The sequence below is a fragment of the Oncorhynchus mykiss genome, chromosome 25 (genome assembly GCF_057628025.1).
Source record: "Oncorhynchus mykiss isolate SJ-2025 chromosome 25, ASM5762802v1, whole genome shotgun sequence".
NCBI classification, from domain to species: Eukaryota; Metazoa; Chordata; class Actinopteri; order Salmoniformes; family Salmonidae; genus Oncorhynchus; species Oncorhynchus mykiss.
In genome coordinates, this window is record NC_143046.1 from 66,206,758 (window position 1) to 66,222,490 (window position 15,733).

Consider the following 15,733-nt stretch of genomic DNA (forward strand, 5'->3'; position numbering starts at 1 on the left):
TTTATTTTTGTTAGTCAATGGATAGTTGGGTGTATGCCAGCAATTGGAGGTTCAGTATTGTTTACTAGATTATTTCCAGTGAATGTTGATTTAAGCCCCTTGGAGTTCCATATATAGAGATACTGATATGGAATCTCTCCCTGCAACCACACTAGTGACCTCATACCACTATATATGTTCATGTCATTCATGACCTAAAAAAATACATTTTAGTGGTAGAGATTTCTGCAATGTAAAATATCCTATCATGCAGTCCCAAGGGAAGCATGCTGGGTATAGTTTTACACCAAAAGCGACATTGCTGACATTGGATTGTATTAATAATTCGACAAACAACTTTAGCAAAGTTGAAGGACATAGGCACTTGTTGGATATTTTGTCTCAGAACCAATAACTCAAACTTGTATTTACCCTTTATGTATACAGAGAATCCCATTTGAGACCAGGATCTCTTTTTCAATCGTGCCCTGTGTTATAACAAACAACAATCCAAACCGCAAACAGATATTACATAAAAATAATAAAAAGTTTAAATTATATAGGCCAATAGAGAAACATGATTCGATTTTCAATCACAAACAAATACTGTCAGCATACAGGCTAATACAGGTTTATTATAAAGGTATGACAGAAGTACGCCCATTATATCACTAAATTATCTGAAAATCAAGTAATATTCACTGGTTTGGTTTTCCCCTAATGTTTTCCACATTAGCTTCACATATCCACTAGGGGGCATACTCTCACTTCTTGAAAATGTACACTGCTCTTGTGTGAACCCAAACTATTTTGTGACCTGACGTGTCAGCGTAGGCTATTATTTGTATAAATTGGATAAATACTATAAAGTTCAATCGCAAACAAAACAAGTTGTTTATTTATCTGTAAAACGTAGCACATGGCCTCCAGATAGACAGACATAATCATAGTGTGAAATGCGTACTTCTGCAATGATGATCTGCAGTCCCTCCTTCCCAAACGTCATTACTACGGTTTACTATAAAGTATCAGTGAAGGGACTGCGCGCACATTGAGTACGAGACTCTGGTTGTGCAAAACGGGCAGGAGCGCGAGGGAGACCGGCACTGACTTAACACCAGCAACAATTGATGAAAAATAAAAAGCAATGGGGAAAGTGAATTTTGTCATGATGAACTAATGAAGAGAGAAAACGGAACACGTCAAGGTTGTGACAGAACATATGAAGAACAGAAAGACAACAGGTTGAATGAAAAGGGGTCTCAGATAAGATACAATTTCAAGAATGATCTGGACTATTCTTGGAATGCACAGCCGGTTAGCACCCAGATGACACTAGCCCTATCTTGACAAGATGGGATTCCTCGGGGGAAAGAACTCGTTGACCACTTGAATGCAAAGAGATAGAGGGTAACATTTCTCCTGGAATTTAGTCCAAATTATTTGGTGTATTTTTCTGTTTCCACTTTACCATACGTTTAAAAACATATTTCATCATATTATTAGCTAAGCAAGGGCAGATAGAAATATGCATTTGGGCAAAGCACTTCTGTTTTTCCTCCTGTTGAACTGTGTGACAATGACTTTGTCACTATCCACTTGCACCACTGTGGACATAGACCACATAAAGAAAAAGAGAGTAGAGGCAATCCGAGGACAGATTCTTAGTAAACTTCGAATGACCAGCCCGCCGCAAACAGTGGGTCCGAATCAGGTACCGTTTCAGGTGCTGGCGCTCTATAACAGTACGAAGGAGCTGATCGAGGAGTTGGGGAGAGACAGACAGCAAAGTTGTGGACAGGATAACACGGAGACTGAATATTACGCCAAAGAGATTTACAAGTTCAATATGATTAATGGACCACCAGAAAACAGTAAGTAATGTTCATGTATCTATTTACGCGTTTTACTCATGAAGGCCATGTTTCTATCATGATCATACCAAACAGCTGATCGTGTTGCCACCGTGGCTTCTATTGTGTTAGGTATCCTACTGATCAAAAGCCTGATTATTAAATGTAAATAGCCCATTGCTCCTTGGTGAAAGGTCTGATGATGCGTCATTTCTTAAATCTGAATGCCACAGCTGGTGAGCAGCGCATGCATGTAATAACAATTGATAGTGGTTTGCCATGAAAATGAGTAAAATAATCGAGGAGCATACCTCTCCAATAAAGACACAAGACAGCAACTTTATGATTTCCCGAAGAAGCCAATTTAGCCTTTTTTTTTACTCCGCTTTAAAATATAATTCTTCTGACGCCCCTCCAGAGTACAGAGATGTCTGTGTGTAATGCAATTTGTCTGTGTTTTATTTATATAATTTGTCATTGTCTCCCTTCAACTGGCCATATGTTAATTCCAGCGGAATTAAATTATAAAAGCATCCGTAGATCTCCAGCATATGCGAAATACTGCAAACACGTAGAGGAAATATTAACAAATTCTACTAAAGAACGCAAGAACACCTTCGCTTGGCGTGCGTTCCCATCCGCCTGAAATGAATTGGCGAACACAATTTAAACGCACACTCGCGTCTCTGAGCAGTGGAAAGACCGCGGGCATTGGAGAGGGCAAAGCAAACAGTCTAATTGGCGTAAGCGCCATTCCTCCCTCATAGCTCACTCAAAAGCCATGGGAACTCCCAATAGCACACACGACCGTCTGAGATGCCATTGAATTTTTTTTTTCTAGGACTCCATTGATTTGAGCATTCCTCCAACCACTGTTCCAATTACCCTTTCTTTCCCAAGTCCAAATATGCATTTATCCAAAACCTTTTTTTATCAATTGTTTGATTATGTATTGTGTACACTACAGCAAAAAAAAGAAAGATGTTGGTTCAATTGAAAAGTTAAAACACAGCTAATTCAGCTGCAAATTGGCTTGTGCACTAGAGCATAATTGCTAATCCTAGTTGGCATTACCTGTATAAACCACCCACAACTGATTTTTCCAGTCTAATCAGAGTGAGACGTTTATTGGAAGCTTGCCTCTCTATTGCAGTGAGTTTTCTCAGGGAGGGAATTGTTTACTGAGTGGAAGACTTGGAAGCAGGCCTATTCACTGTTCAGGGGCTGAATCATTGCATCATGTTACTACTTTAAGATCAACATGGCAGGTGTTTCATGCTATTCAAAGACCGAGCTGTGCTTCCTCTGGCAACAGCTCAGGCCCCCGTGTCAAATCTGTTTCCTGGGTCCCATTTGTGCATCTGACTCTCAAAATAATAACTACTACAACCACCTTGGTTTAGCGGTGTAGGGACAGGTGCTCTTGTCAGTGTTCCAAACAAGACATTATTTGTTTTTTTTTATCTAAACAAGCAAACACCATCAGATCAAATTCATAGCAAGCAATTCACTGTGTTAGTCAGATTTTATGAAATATAACAGAATGGATGACCTGGAATGACATTCATTCTCACGGGATGGGTTGTCAAAATAAACTGAAAGCCACACCTCCAATCAGCCATGAATATGACTTAGAGGCGTATGTCACAGTGCTTCTATGTCTATATACACCATACCACTGCCTATTTCTATTGTTCATTTAGCAAACAAGACAGCTCATAATCCCGTGACTTTATCACAGTCAACACACCTTTATTTAGTCTTTAATTAGCTTTAAAAATGCAACATTTTCTCTCAGCCTCAGGGCAAAATGTGTAGAATAGCATGGAATGAGCTATACAATGGCACATTGTCCTCTCTGCCCCATAGCAAAATGTGTATAATTGTAGGAAATGTGATTTTTAAAAGCAACATTTTCTCTCGGCCTCATTACAAAATGTGTAGAGAATAGCATGAGATTAGCTATAAAGCTGCACATTTTTCTATGTGCCCCATGGCAAAATGTGTACAAAGTTGGCTGGTTTTTGGTGCCCACCCAAATTTCTGCAGTCCCACACACCAACTAATCTTTGGCTACGCAACTGCCTTAGTCAGAGTCCGCAAAACAAACAGAGGTCTGATGTGTGAGCTATGGGCTGCACCAGTCATGGTCAGGAGCCCTAGTCACATCACCCTGTCAGTCACGATCAAAGTAAATAAACAGGGCCTATAGGCTACAGTTGTCACTCATTGTCTATGGGACTAGACTAATTCTTTTTCATACACTTACGTAAAAGTACAATGCACTTTTTCTGTCCCTGTTTTTTGTTTGTTTAATTGTTTTACTTGTTAATGTCCAGATACACCCTCCAGAGTAGACTGTAAGGGAGGGAGAGTGTTTATCCTCTCATTAACAAGGCCTGCAGTTTGGACAAATAACCACTTTTCTCTTCCCTCCACTTTCCATTATGTCATTTTCATAAGAAGTATCAGTGAGTGTAATGTCTGTCACCAAAATTCTAATGTTATTGGTCTCGTACACATATTTTTCAGACGCTATCGTGGGTGTAGCGAAATGCTTATGTTCCTAGCTCCAGCAGTGCAGTTAAACCTAACAATACAAAACAATACACAAATATATGCAAAGTCACTTCACCCCCACCCACATGTACAAATTACCTCAACTAACCTGTACCCCCGCACACTGACTCGGTACCAGTACCCCCTGTATATAGCCTCGTTATTGTGTTACTTTTTATTATTACTTTTTGTTTTGGTCTTGGTAAATATTTTCTTAACTCTTCTTGAACTGCAAAGTTGGTTAAGGGCTTGTAAGTAAGCATTTCATGGTAAAGTCTACACTTGTTGTATTCGGCGCGTGTGACAAAAAGTTTGATTTGATTTGAAATCCCCAAAATAAAAAGGATTTAAGAAATATTAGAACGCGCAACCACGGTAATACAGTAAGGCATATTTTAAATCCATTTCCATAATCTAATGGGTTATACATACACTCTCTTTGGAAAGTGGGAATGTCTTGGATTATTGTCAGTGGTGCTTTTTCACTCTTTTTATTATTCAGTTACAGGGCTGTGTAAGATGAAGCAGAGACTTTTCCTCCCAGACTCATATGCTTTAATAGCTAGAATAATTTGCCAAAATACTCATTGTACCACTAGTTAGGTATCTCTGAATATAAACAGCGTTTATAAACAGTAAAGCTGTGGATATGACAAGTGCAGATGGGAGCCATTTGGCAAACACTGGTAGAGGAGCCAAACTAACGACACAAGGGCCAAGCATCTCCATAACCCACACCACTCAGTCCTAGGTTTGGTTTAGGGATTGAACTCCAGTTGTACTCACTCCTCCACATATATTAGTACTCATTCACTGTCTTTATGTTTGCTGTAACATAGTAAGACTGTCCGAAGGCAACCATTGAACCATCTAAGAAAACCACCTGTTGGCTCTCATAGCTGAAAATTAGGCAGAGACAGGTTTCTTTAAAATAAAAGCTTGTAGTGAGTGGTCAGTCTGGCATATGGCAATCATTGATTCATCGTCGGGAGGATAGAAGGATGTGGACCGGAGCTGAGGACAGCAGTGCTTCTGATATATGGAATAGTAGAAAAGTGATGTCATCCCAGGCAAACAGACAGAGTTCTCTGGTCCATTCCGAAAGACGCCTCCCCCCCCGGCCATTTTTCCCTCTTCATCCTTGATCAAGTGGAAAAAAGCTGTCTTACTTCAGCAGAGAACTCCATCACATTATCTCATCTAACGCAGTCAGCCACAGGCTCCATGTGTAGAGACTTACTCAGGACAGAAGGGCCTGGTCCACACTAAAGCATTGCGTTTAACCCTTGTGTAGTCTTAACATTCTGTATACTCCCCTTGTCCTAAGGGTAAAAATGACTCACCTTCACTAAACCCCTAAAATAAAGCAGCTTAATTGAATTTGAAACCCCAAATCTATTTTTTCATGAAGAAACAACCTGTCATTCATCAACATTTGTTTTCCCTCTTCACAACACAGAAAGATGGGGCGGCAGGTAGCCTAGTGGTTAGAGCATTGGACTAGTAACCGAAAGGTTGCAAGATCAAATCTCTGAGCTGACAAGGTGAAAATCTGTCGTTCTGCCCCTGAACAAGGCACTTAAACAGTCATTGAAAATAAGAATTTGTTCTTAACTGACTTGCCTAGTTAAATAAAGGTTAAAAAAACTGCATTTAATGAGTAGACAACACTCATTTATTACATCACACCTTTCATAATTGTTTTCTTTACTAGAGGTTTATTATTATTGCTAAAGGTACTGCATAGGTGTAAAAAAAGAAGAAGAAGCAAGAGATAGCCTAAGAAAGTAGCAGAAATGTGCATAAAGTAGTTTTGAATGCATTTTATTGAAGGGAAACAATCTTGAACTTTTCTGGCAACATAGTGATATTATTATATACTGTACAATGAGGAATTCAACTACAACATACTAGTCTTCTCCCATTTTTTTAAACCATTGCCCCACCCACAAGGTGTATAAGCAACAACAATAAGAATAAAATAATAGATACAAAAACGTGAATAACTTAAATCAGTCAACTCTAATTAGCACATGTAGGACAGTATGCAAGTGTGTGTGCATGGATTTTGTAGATGTATTTCTCACATGTGCAGCACAAAGTATTGGTTTTACAGTCCTTCTTTGGGGGGAAGAATTGGCATCTCCTCCTCTTGCCTGTCCCTGCTGCAGCCTCAGGTGGATCAGGACAAGATTCAGCCCCCTGAACAGTTTTCACAAGCGCTGCAGAGGCTGCTGTGCGGGGGAGGTGCTCCCTTTGAATGTGTGGGGTTACAAGTGCCTTTCCCAGCTGTTCCAGGAACAACACCCTCTTGTTCCGCTTATCAGGCATCCAGGTAGGGTTGATCTTGTTCCATATCACGAAGGTATTGTATAAGGACACATCAATGATGTTATGGAACATGACCAGGGGCCAGTGGGCAGTCATCCTCCTAAAGCTGTAAGTCCCAATCACCTTGTCTAGGTTGTCCACCCCTCCTTTTTTGTGGTTGTAGTCCAGGATGATGGCTGGCTTCCTGTCCTCACGATCGCTGATCTCAGCCGTTTTGTGCAGTGTGCTCAGGAGGACCACATTCTTGTTCCTCTTTGGGAGGTAAGAAACTAGAGTGGTAGTGGGGTGAAGGCAAACGTTTGATGAGAAGGCCTCTCTACCCTTTGTTGCGAGGAGTGCAGGGGGGAGCTCATGCTTGTTCTTTCTAACTATGCCAACCATGGTGATCTTTCTCTTCAGGAGCTGCTGGCTAAGTTCAATCAGTAGCACACAATCTCAATTTATCATTTTGTGTGTGTGTTGTGTAAATGATTTTAATTGCCGGGTCACAAATGACCCTAAGACAATCTTTGTACCCTGGTGGTGTACAGCTTTCATTGAAATATGAACAAAGGCGATGTTTCACTTTTTCAAATGTTGGGGTCACTCTAGGAAAAGTCATCAAATTTCAAGTTGAAAAAATAGAATTTAGGGGGTTTTCACTGCTGTTAAACATAGTGGGTCATTTTTTACCCTTAAGACAACACAAGGGTTAAATGATAGTACCACACACAGGTGATCAAATCTTTGACATAACACTATGTTTCTATGAGCATGATCAGTACTTCAGTTGCAAGAATTTAGAATTTACTGCTCAAGTTATTACATTTAGTCATCTGGAGTTAGCTATATTCTCCTATTGACAGATTCGAAAGCATGATTGGTTACTTATTATTTTAAGATGGAAACGTTAGTTGAAAAACATTAATATTAATGGCCTTCTGGAACAGCCTTAAGATTAGTTTGATAGGTCATTTAAATACATTATAATACCAGTTTTTGCAGCGCCGTTGCCATTTTTCACTGGTAAACAAGGTCCAGACTCCTCAGCAGCTGACCAGCACCTGCTTTCTATGCTTCCCATTTCCTTTGTTTACTTTCACATAGCTGTGGAGAGACTGACATCATGGCACTGGGAATAGGCTGATTGCTGGGAGCTTCTATGTGATGTCACCTGCCAGGGTAGGAGCTAGTGTGGTGGGGCATCCCAGACACAGGAAGCAGAGGGTTTGAGGGCGGAGGATGGAGGAGGGCGCAGGGGGAGGAGTGTCTGTCTGGGGTGGAAGCTTTATGAGAAGCTTTAGAGCAGAGATATTTGAAGTCTGTCCCTAGGCCTTCCTATGTGGAGGGTTTCACTACTGTTGCAACCCTTACCTAATACTCTTCTATTGACCATGTTACTGACCTAGAACCCTCAAACTCAACTCTGGACCTCTAAGCCAGTTCCACTGCATTTCTTCATTGTTCCCTCCAATCAGGGACCGATTTAAACCTGGGACACCAGGTGTGTGCAATTCATTATCAGGTAGAACAGAAAACCAGCAGGCTCCGGACTTTGTAGGGTAAGAGTTGAGTACCCCTGACCTAGAACATAAATATATCTGGTCAACTGCTGAACATTTTGACTACATCACACTTCTGTCAAAGTGTTAGTGGATGGTTTCCAACTGGTCTTCAGAAGTCAGCTTTCTCAGCTCCACAGTCCAGACTCCATGAAAGTCATTGACGACATACTGCCAAAGAAAAGAGAGAGGTTACAAAAAGCAGGACCTCAGTTTCAGTCCCCTGGGAAAAGTGGGAGAGGTGTTTGTACCACTTCATGTTAAGTGCCATGAAAACCATGTATTTACATAGTAGTTACATAAGCAGGTGATTAGTGTAATTACAGTGTCGATATACAATTCTAAATAGTACTTTGTGTGTAGTATGTAACTGTGATACCTGTTTGTGGTTTGTCATTACACAACAACAAAAAAAAGTTACTATTTTCACAATGAATCTCGAAAGAACAGTGACCCTTGAGAAATGGGGAGGGCTACAATGTAATAAAAGTTTGTCACATTGACAAATAATCTATTTTGAGGGCCCAGAGAAGCTCTTTGGGACATGTTTTGGTTATTCCAGATAAAGTTCAGGTCCAGATTCCACTGATATCAGCATCCTCACGATGCTGATCTGATAATGGAGAGGAGAGAGACTGTCAATTATCCTGCTGTGTATTTCACTCTAATTATACTAGCTATCCCCTGCACTCACAGCCATGGAACAAATTACCTTCAGACCCTTGGCAAAAATAAGCCTTAATGCGAAATCCACCTAAAACCATTGCAATGGGAAAAATGAGGTCATCCAAAAGGAAACTAAAGACTTGATTAGAATTTCAAATCTCCTCTCAAAGTGGGGCTTTCCACCTTCTGTGGGGGAGGCAGAGGGACACAGGAGACGAGAGAGAAAGGGTGTGTGGGACAGGCCAAGGGAGTACGGAGCCCTTATAGATTGTGAGGAAGCACAGGACAGATATTTGGCTAGGGGTGAAGAGTCAAGACTGAAAAGGTCACTTGAAAAAAGTGTGGGGGGGGGGAGGGGGAACAGTCAATGGAAATATCGGATAATGGCAAAGCCGCAGTGAAATAGGATTACGGGTCATAGGAAGTTTAGGTAGACGTGTAAGCTCACAATCCATTATACACAAACATCCTTCTCCATTGTTATAAACAGATCTAGATGTCAACCAAAGGTGCAATGTCCTTGTTAACCACCACAGCGAATCACAGGGTCTCTATTAAAGCTCAGGCTTGGGGTAATAAATTAGCGATGGCTTGGCTGTAAATTAGTGTTTCCACTTAGCTCGTAAAACGCTTGCCGTGTTCTTGTTTTGCTCAACACTGCATGCGCTCGGCCTGTTAAAATAATAAACAATTCAATGGTATTAGGGTTGGAAAAAAATAAACGCTTCCTTGACTGGCAGTGCAACAGGAAGTATTTCAGAAGAGGGCCATCGAGAAGTGTTCTGTGGCAGTTACTGTAACTACTGTACAACTGAAGCTGAGTTCACTGTCTGCCTTACACAACCACACCACACAGGTTGACAGAACTTGTTCCCCTTCCAATTCATTACTCAATTGATGGCTAAGAAAACCTTAAGGCGCTACTCTGTTATACACTCAGCCCCCCTGACAAACAGTCACAGAAGGACTGTCTTTCTCCCTTACAAACAACACATTGATTGAACTCGCGTTCTGTATCTACATGCATGTGATTGCACATGTGCGCTGAGCTGGTTGGTTGTTCCAGGGAATGCTTGGCTTCTGTCCTAGCTTTCTGAGCACCTGTTGAGCTCTGGATCGGGAGGGGGGAGGAGCACCCTGCCATCTTAGACCAGCCTATTCAGTTCCACCAACACATGGGACATTTGGTTTTCATTTCATGACTTCAACTTGTTGCTAACTCGCACTGCACGAAGTATAACCAGATGGCCCAAGGCTTAGTTTTATTCACTGGCAATAGTTGAAGAATGGTTAACTGTATTTTTTTCTGTTGTGAACAACATTTGTTTATAGTATCAAACACTACGAAATGCAGAAGATTGACAAATCATTTTATTTCAAAACAGATTTTAGGCTGTGTACAGAGTGACGACTTTAGTCACAGTCCTGCTGTGTGGAAGCAGGGAGGATTGCATAATTATAGTGTTTCAAGGTGGCTCACCTTGTCTGTGACTAAAGTGTGTTATGCTCTGCAGATGACCTTCCCTACTGCCCCAAGGGCATCACCTCCAAGGTGTTCCGCTTCAATGTCTCGGCCATGGAGAAGAACTCCACCAACCTCTTCAGAGCCGAGTTCCGAGCCCTTCGTGTCCCCAACTCTAGCGCCAAGAGGAACGAGCAGAGGATTGAGCTCTACCAGGTGTGTGAATGTACTATTTCATTCCCACTGTGCTCAAGCATGCAGGGGGGTCGTGATCCAATTCTCCCATATGGCTCAATGCACATGGGACGGTGTTGGTCTACATGTAGTGTTGGTCTACACCTATTTATACAGGTCCCCTAATTCCCCTCTCCTCTTTTTAAGTGATGATCATTATTCCATGTGCCTCAAGTCAAATGGATTCTACCTAAGTCCATTTGTAAAACTTTAAGAGTGTGCTACAGCAGACTCTGAGAAACTCAAGATTACCGTTTTGATATCGCTCCTTTTAAAAGCTGTCAATCTCCAAGCTTTTGTCCAACCACCCTTTCTTCAAGTCCTGTTAGATGTTTTCAACAGGGGATTCAGACATCTGCACCTGGATTTGTGTGTTTAAATGGTGTGTGTTTGTCCTGGGATTGTGGGGTGTATGTGGGGTGGCAGGGATGGGTCTTCGCTCAGTTCTCTCATTAATCTCCAGTGAGAGACTTGGAGCCATGATCAGCTGCCAACATTTCCTGCCAGGGAGACAAGCGTCTCCGGCCCGCATACTGCCTGAGGCGAGCTCTGCTCTGGCCAGGGTCGAGCTCAGTTCAGATTGACTGGGGAAGTAAACGGAGCGGCGCCCCCACACATAGCTGGGAGCTGATTGGCAGAGGCTGGCACTGGCCGCACTCTCTCGCTGGGTCTCCTGTTCCCACAGGAAGCCAGATTAGATGCTGACAATGTTCAGGAACCTGGTTATCCAGCCTGCTGTGGGACTAGGCGCTGAGCCCCCAACTTCACTGGCCTCTCCCTTTTCACAGAAACCTTAGATGCTGTTTAAAGTGTGGCTCTCTACATCCTATGCCTCAGTCCCGCAATTTGAGACGTAGAGTAAAGTACACTTTCATGCTGGTATACAGCACATACTCAGAGACGCTCAGATCTGAATCAATGGCGACTCTAGCACCATATGCAGTGCCTCATCCTGACTAGACCAGTGTAAGGAAACCCAGAATGTTGAGATCCCAATTGTTTGAAGTGCAGATGGGAGGGACAGCCAGGTTCTCATTGGCAGTAGGGCTACACACAGGCATTAACTTGCAAAATGGGGATATCAACACAGGGAGTCACTTTTTCCATGAGGAGAAGACGTTTGGCCCAAGGCATCCTGGAGCGTCTGGCTCAGGCAGAGCTGGCTGGGTTGCAGTCTGGTGTGTGTGTGTGTGGGAGAGAGAGTGAGCATATGCAGCTGGGTCACTCTCTTACCTCTGGCTGGCAGATCCTGCGGCCAGACGACCACATAGCCAAGCAGCGCTACATCGGGGGCAAGAACGCGCTGACCAAAGGAATGCCAGAGTGGGTCTCCTTCGATGTCACAGACACAGTCAGGGAATGGCTCATGTACCGAGGTGAGTGGACTAAAGCCCCAATGTTCCCTGTCTCATACCATATGTTGCATATCAAAGCATGAGCAAAGGGTATTTGGAAACTCAAGTTCATTTGGACAAAGAAAAATGGCCTCAAAGTTAAATACCACTTCCTCTTCTTCCCCTCAGAGACCAACCTGGGCTTGGAGATCAGTGTGCACTGCCCCTGCCACACCTTCAACCCCAATGGTGACATCATCGAAAATGTCAACGAGGTGCTAGATGTCAAGTTCAAAGGTCAGATGACACGAGGTGCCTCATTTTGTATGACAATCGTTTTTGGCTTTTCCACTGCTCTTCACAGCCCCTCTTTCTTTCCGTACGAGCTCTGATTTAGAAAAAGACCCTCTGAAGTCTTATCCAGTGAACATGGGCTTCAATGGTTGATAGTTATTTGGCATTTTTTATGAGAGAAAGAGAGAGAGAGAAAATATCATGGGAATACAATTGGTCTGGTATCTCACTTAGAATTGGGGGCCCCTGGTCCTGGGAAGGCTGCCCTGACTGGCTAGGCCACAAGGAATGTGCTTCCACGGCGCTCAGATGCTTGGCCCCAAATTAAGAAGGGCGTCCGTATCCACCGGCAGCGTCTCTCCTGAGTTCTCTACTGCTTTTGCTATCAGGGGAAGATTGGATGAGCAGACACTAACCCAGGGGGAGGACAGAGGGACCAGCTCTGACTGGTGGAGGAGGAGGAGGAGTGGGGGATGTCTCAAGTCCAGCCTCTCACCAGTGAAGACAATGCTTTTAAAACTTTACAGAAAGTACTATGACTAAAACAGCAGTGATGAATTTAAATTTGGTATAACTTACTCAGACACACTTATGCACAATTTTCTAATGGACTAGGACTGCACTTCAGCTTGAATTAACCAAATTGTCCAATTTGAATATGGAATTGTCTTGGTCTATGTACCATTTCATCCACTGATGACACTTCCCTCTGAGACATCTGACATCCCTGGATCCTCCTCCTGTAGGTGTGGAGGGTGACTACGATGAGAGTCGCTGGGACCTGGGTAGCAGACTGAAGAAGCAGAAGGAGCAGCTCTTCCCTCACCTCATCCTCATGATGCTGCCCCCTCACAGGCTAGACGCCCAGTCCTCATCCCGCAGACGCAAGAGAGCCCTGGACACCAACTACTGCTTCTCGTAAGGAACCACCTCACTCTAGTAATTCAATCACGATTTTAGAGTGCATGTCATATATTTAGATGAAAACTTGCTGCAGGATGAGTAGACACATTTGTGTCCAATAGATGAATAGCCCCTAATTACTCCTGTAAGCAATATAGTAGGTCAAGGTGGATCTCAAATGGCAATGTGTCTTCTCTCATTTCTAATTTACTTGGCAGAGGAGCATTACGCATACAAATAAGCTGGTTAATTTGCTGTCAGTCTCTGGAAAGGCAGAGGCATTACAAGTCGAGATCTGTCCCTGTGTTAAAGTGTACGACAGTGAAATAAGGACACACCTTCCAGTGGTATTTCTGGGCTTCTCAGACTGCTTGCATGTAGTGAAATATACCCAACTTGGAAATAGAGTGTTTCTCCTTCAGGTAATGTGTATAATTTCTTCATAATTATCAGTCTCTCTCCCCTGCCTGCTGTAGTAACTATGAAGAGAACTGCTGTGTGCGACCCCTCTACATTGACTTCCGCCAGCATCTGGGCTGGAGGTGGATCCACGAGCCGAAGGGATACTATGCCAACTTCTGCTCCGGGCCCTGCCCTTACCTACGGAGCGCAGACACCACACACAGCTCGGTGAGACACGACACCACTAATGTACACCACTAATGAGACACGACTTGTACACCACTAATGACTCATTACCCTGTGTTACAAATATTATTATCACACAAACACCTCTATTCCCCTGTAGATGCTGAGTCTGTACAACACCCTGAACCCTGAGGCGTCTGCCTCTCCCTGCTGTGTGCCTCAGGACCTGGAGCCCCTCACCATCCTCTACTACGTGGGCCGCACCCCCAAGGTGGAGCAGCTCTCCAACATGATTGTCAAGTCCTGCAAGTGCAGCTAAGGGCCCCAGCCCAGCACACTGGGACCTGACAGGGCCTGCACGGCACTGAGGGAGTGGAGGGTGACGTGCCGTCTGTCCCACCACCAAGAGTACCTCTGTCCACCCTCAACACTCTCCACCCTCCTCATTCCTCAGCCGAGCACACGCAGAGGGCCTGCAGAGAGAGACGCAGCCCACCACTCTACCCACAATCCCCAGGCTGTGTGTCCAAATGACTTTCAAATACCACTCCAGACCCAGCAATCTCAACGTCAACATAACTTTTTATTGGCCTTTTACAATGGCTTTTTTCTTTTCAACGTCAAGTGTTTTCCTCATTCTTTTGTCAATATTTCAGCCTTCTGAACTGCCCGTACCTTTGTGCCATATGACCACGGGCATTCAAAGCCAACCTCTGAACAGAGGAAAAGAACAGACGAAAGCTGTTCGAGCCTTGACCACTGCCTACTCAAGGACACACCGTAGTTGCAGTCAAAAAGAGAGACCCACTGAGAACCTGGATTTACAGTGCAAATGACTACATCAAAAGGGGCTAAAGCAAAAGCTCTGTCAGGCTTTTGAACCATCCTCTTTAATGGAGGCATAACACAAGGCGTTGACGCACAGAACAGACTGTCTATGCTGGAAACTAGCGTGGTGCGCACCACAGCTCCCTCTTCTTCTAGGACAGATGCTGGTGGACTCAAGTTACCGGTATCTTAGGAAAAATACAACATGCTGGAAACTAGCGTGGTGCGCACCACAGCTCCCTTACATTGTTCGTCTAGGACAGATGCTGATGGACTCAAGTTACCGGTATCTTAGGAAAAGTACAACATGCTGGAAAACAACTTTTATTCAACGACGTATCTTCACGGTTATGTTTACCTCGAATATGCAACAGAATCATGTTTTTAGGGATTTTTTTTCCCGCAAATGGAGCAGACTTTTCTGTTGTACAAGACGATAAATGTCACTAAGTGAACGTGTAAATGTTTTTATTGCTATTACTCTTAAACACTTTTTTTTTAAATAAAAAAAATAGTCTTGGAAGAACAGATGTTATTAAATGTTTGTATCTGAAAGTAATCGTAATTTGTGGATATCAGTGTATATTCAGCATTTAGGCTCAGCTCAACAATACAGCTATTCATATTGAGGTCCTAGAAACTGAAGAGATTGACAACTTTTCTTCTTTTTTTTAAAGATACACTGCAACCATTTAGAGTACATATAGACACTGGCATGAACAACATATTGCTACCGATATTAATGGACTTGCTTTGAAATGGTCACTATTGGTCACCACAATGTTTGGTCCTTACAGTACAACAGTTGGGGAGACACAGGCAAAAGGCTATGAATAAGTATTACCTTGCAATACATGCACAACCCACCGTTTCTACTAGATAAGAGCATGCTGTCATAGGTTTCGTACAAAAATATGCTCTGACCATAGGGGCCATGAGACAGACATTCAATAGCTTTTTACCTCTCAGGTTGTAAAGGTGCCAACGCACTTTAAATGTTCAACATTGTCATTGCATTACAGCAACACACTATAAAGTTAAAGCCAATTACATTATACCTACAGTACCATTCCAAAAATTTGGGGTCACTTAGAAATGTCCTTATTTTTGTCCATTAAAATAACATAAAATGTATCAGAAATATAGTGTAGACATTAATGT

General features: G+C 42.9%; 2 protein-coding genes across 2 annotated transcripts in view; one reads left to right on the forward strand and one right to left on the reverse strand.

The window, feature by feature from the left end:
• The first annotated feature begins 998 nt into the window (after positions 1 to 998).
• On the forward strand, positions 999 to 15,131 carry LOC110505545 (transforming growth factor beta-3 proprotein). The gene is made up of 7 exons (XM_021584839.3): positions 999 to 1,853; positions 10,444 to 10,607; positions 11,872 to 12,001; positions 12,149 to 12,256; positions 13,000 to 13,171; positions 13,633 to 13,786; positions 13,905 to 15,131. Exons 1-7 carry the CDS (start codon positions 1,508 to 1,510, stop codon positions 14,061 to 14,063), a joined length of 1,233 nt encoding a protein of 410 aa, XP_021440514.1. The 5' UTR covers positions 999 to 1,507; the 3' UTR covers positions 14,064 to 15,131.
• LOC149972101 (uncharacterized) overlaps positions 6,200 to 15,733 on the reverse strand; it is a 76,946-nt gene continuing 67,412 nt past the window's right edge. Inside the window, exon 7 of the mRNA XM_090219311.1 lies at positions 6,200 to 8,434. The gene's annotated coding sequence lies outside the window, so the exon portion shown is untranslated. The remainder of the gene's footprint in view (positions 8,435 to 15,733) is intronic.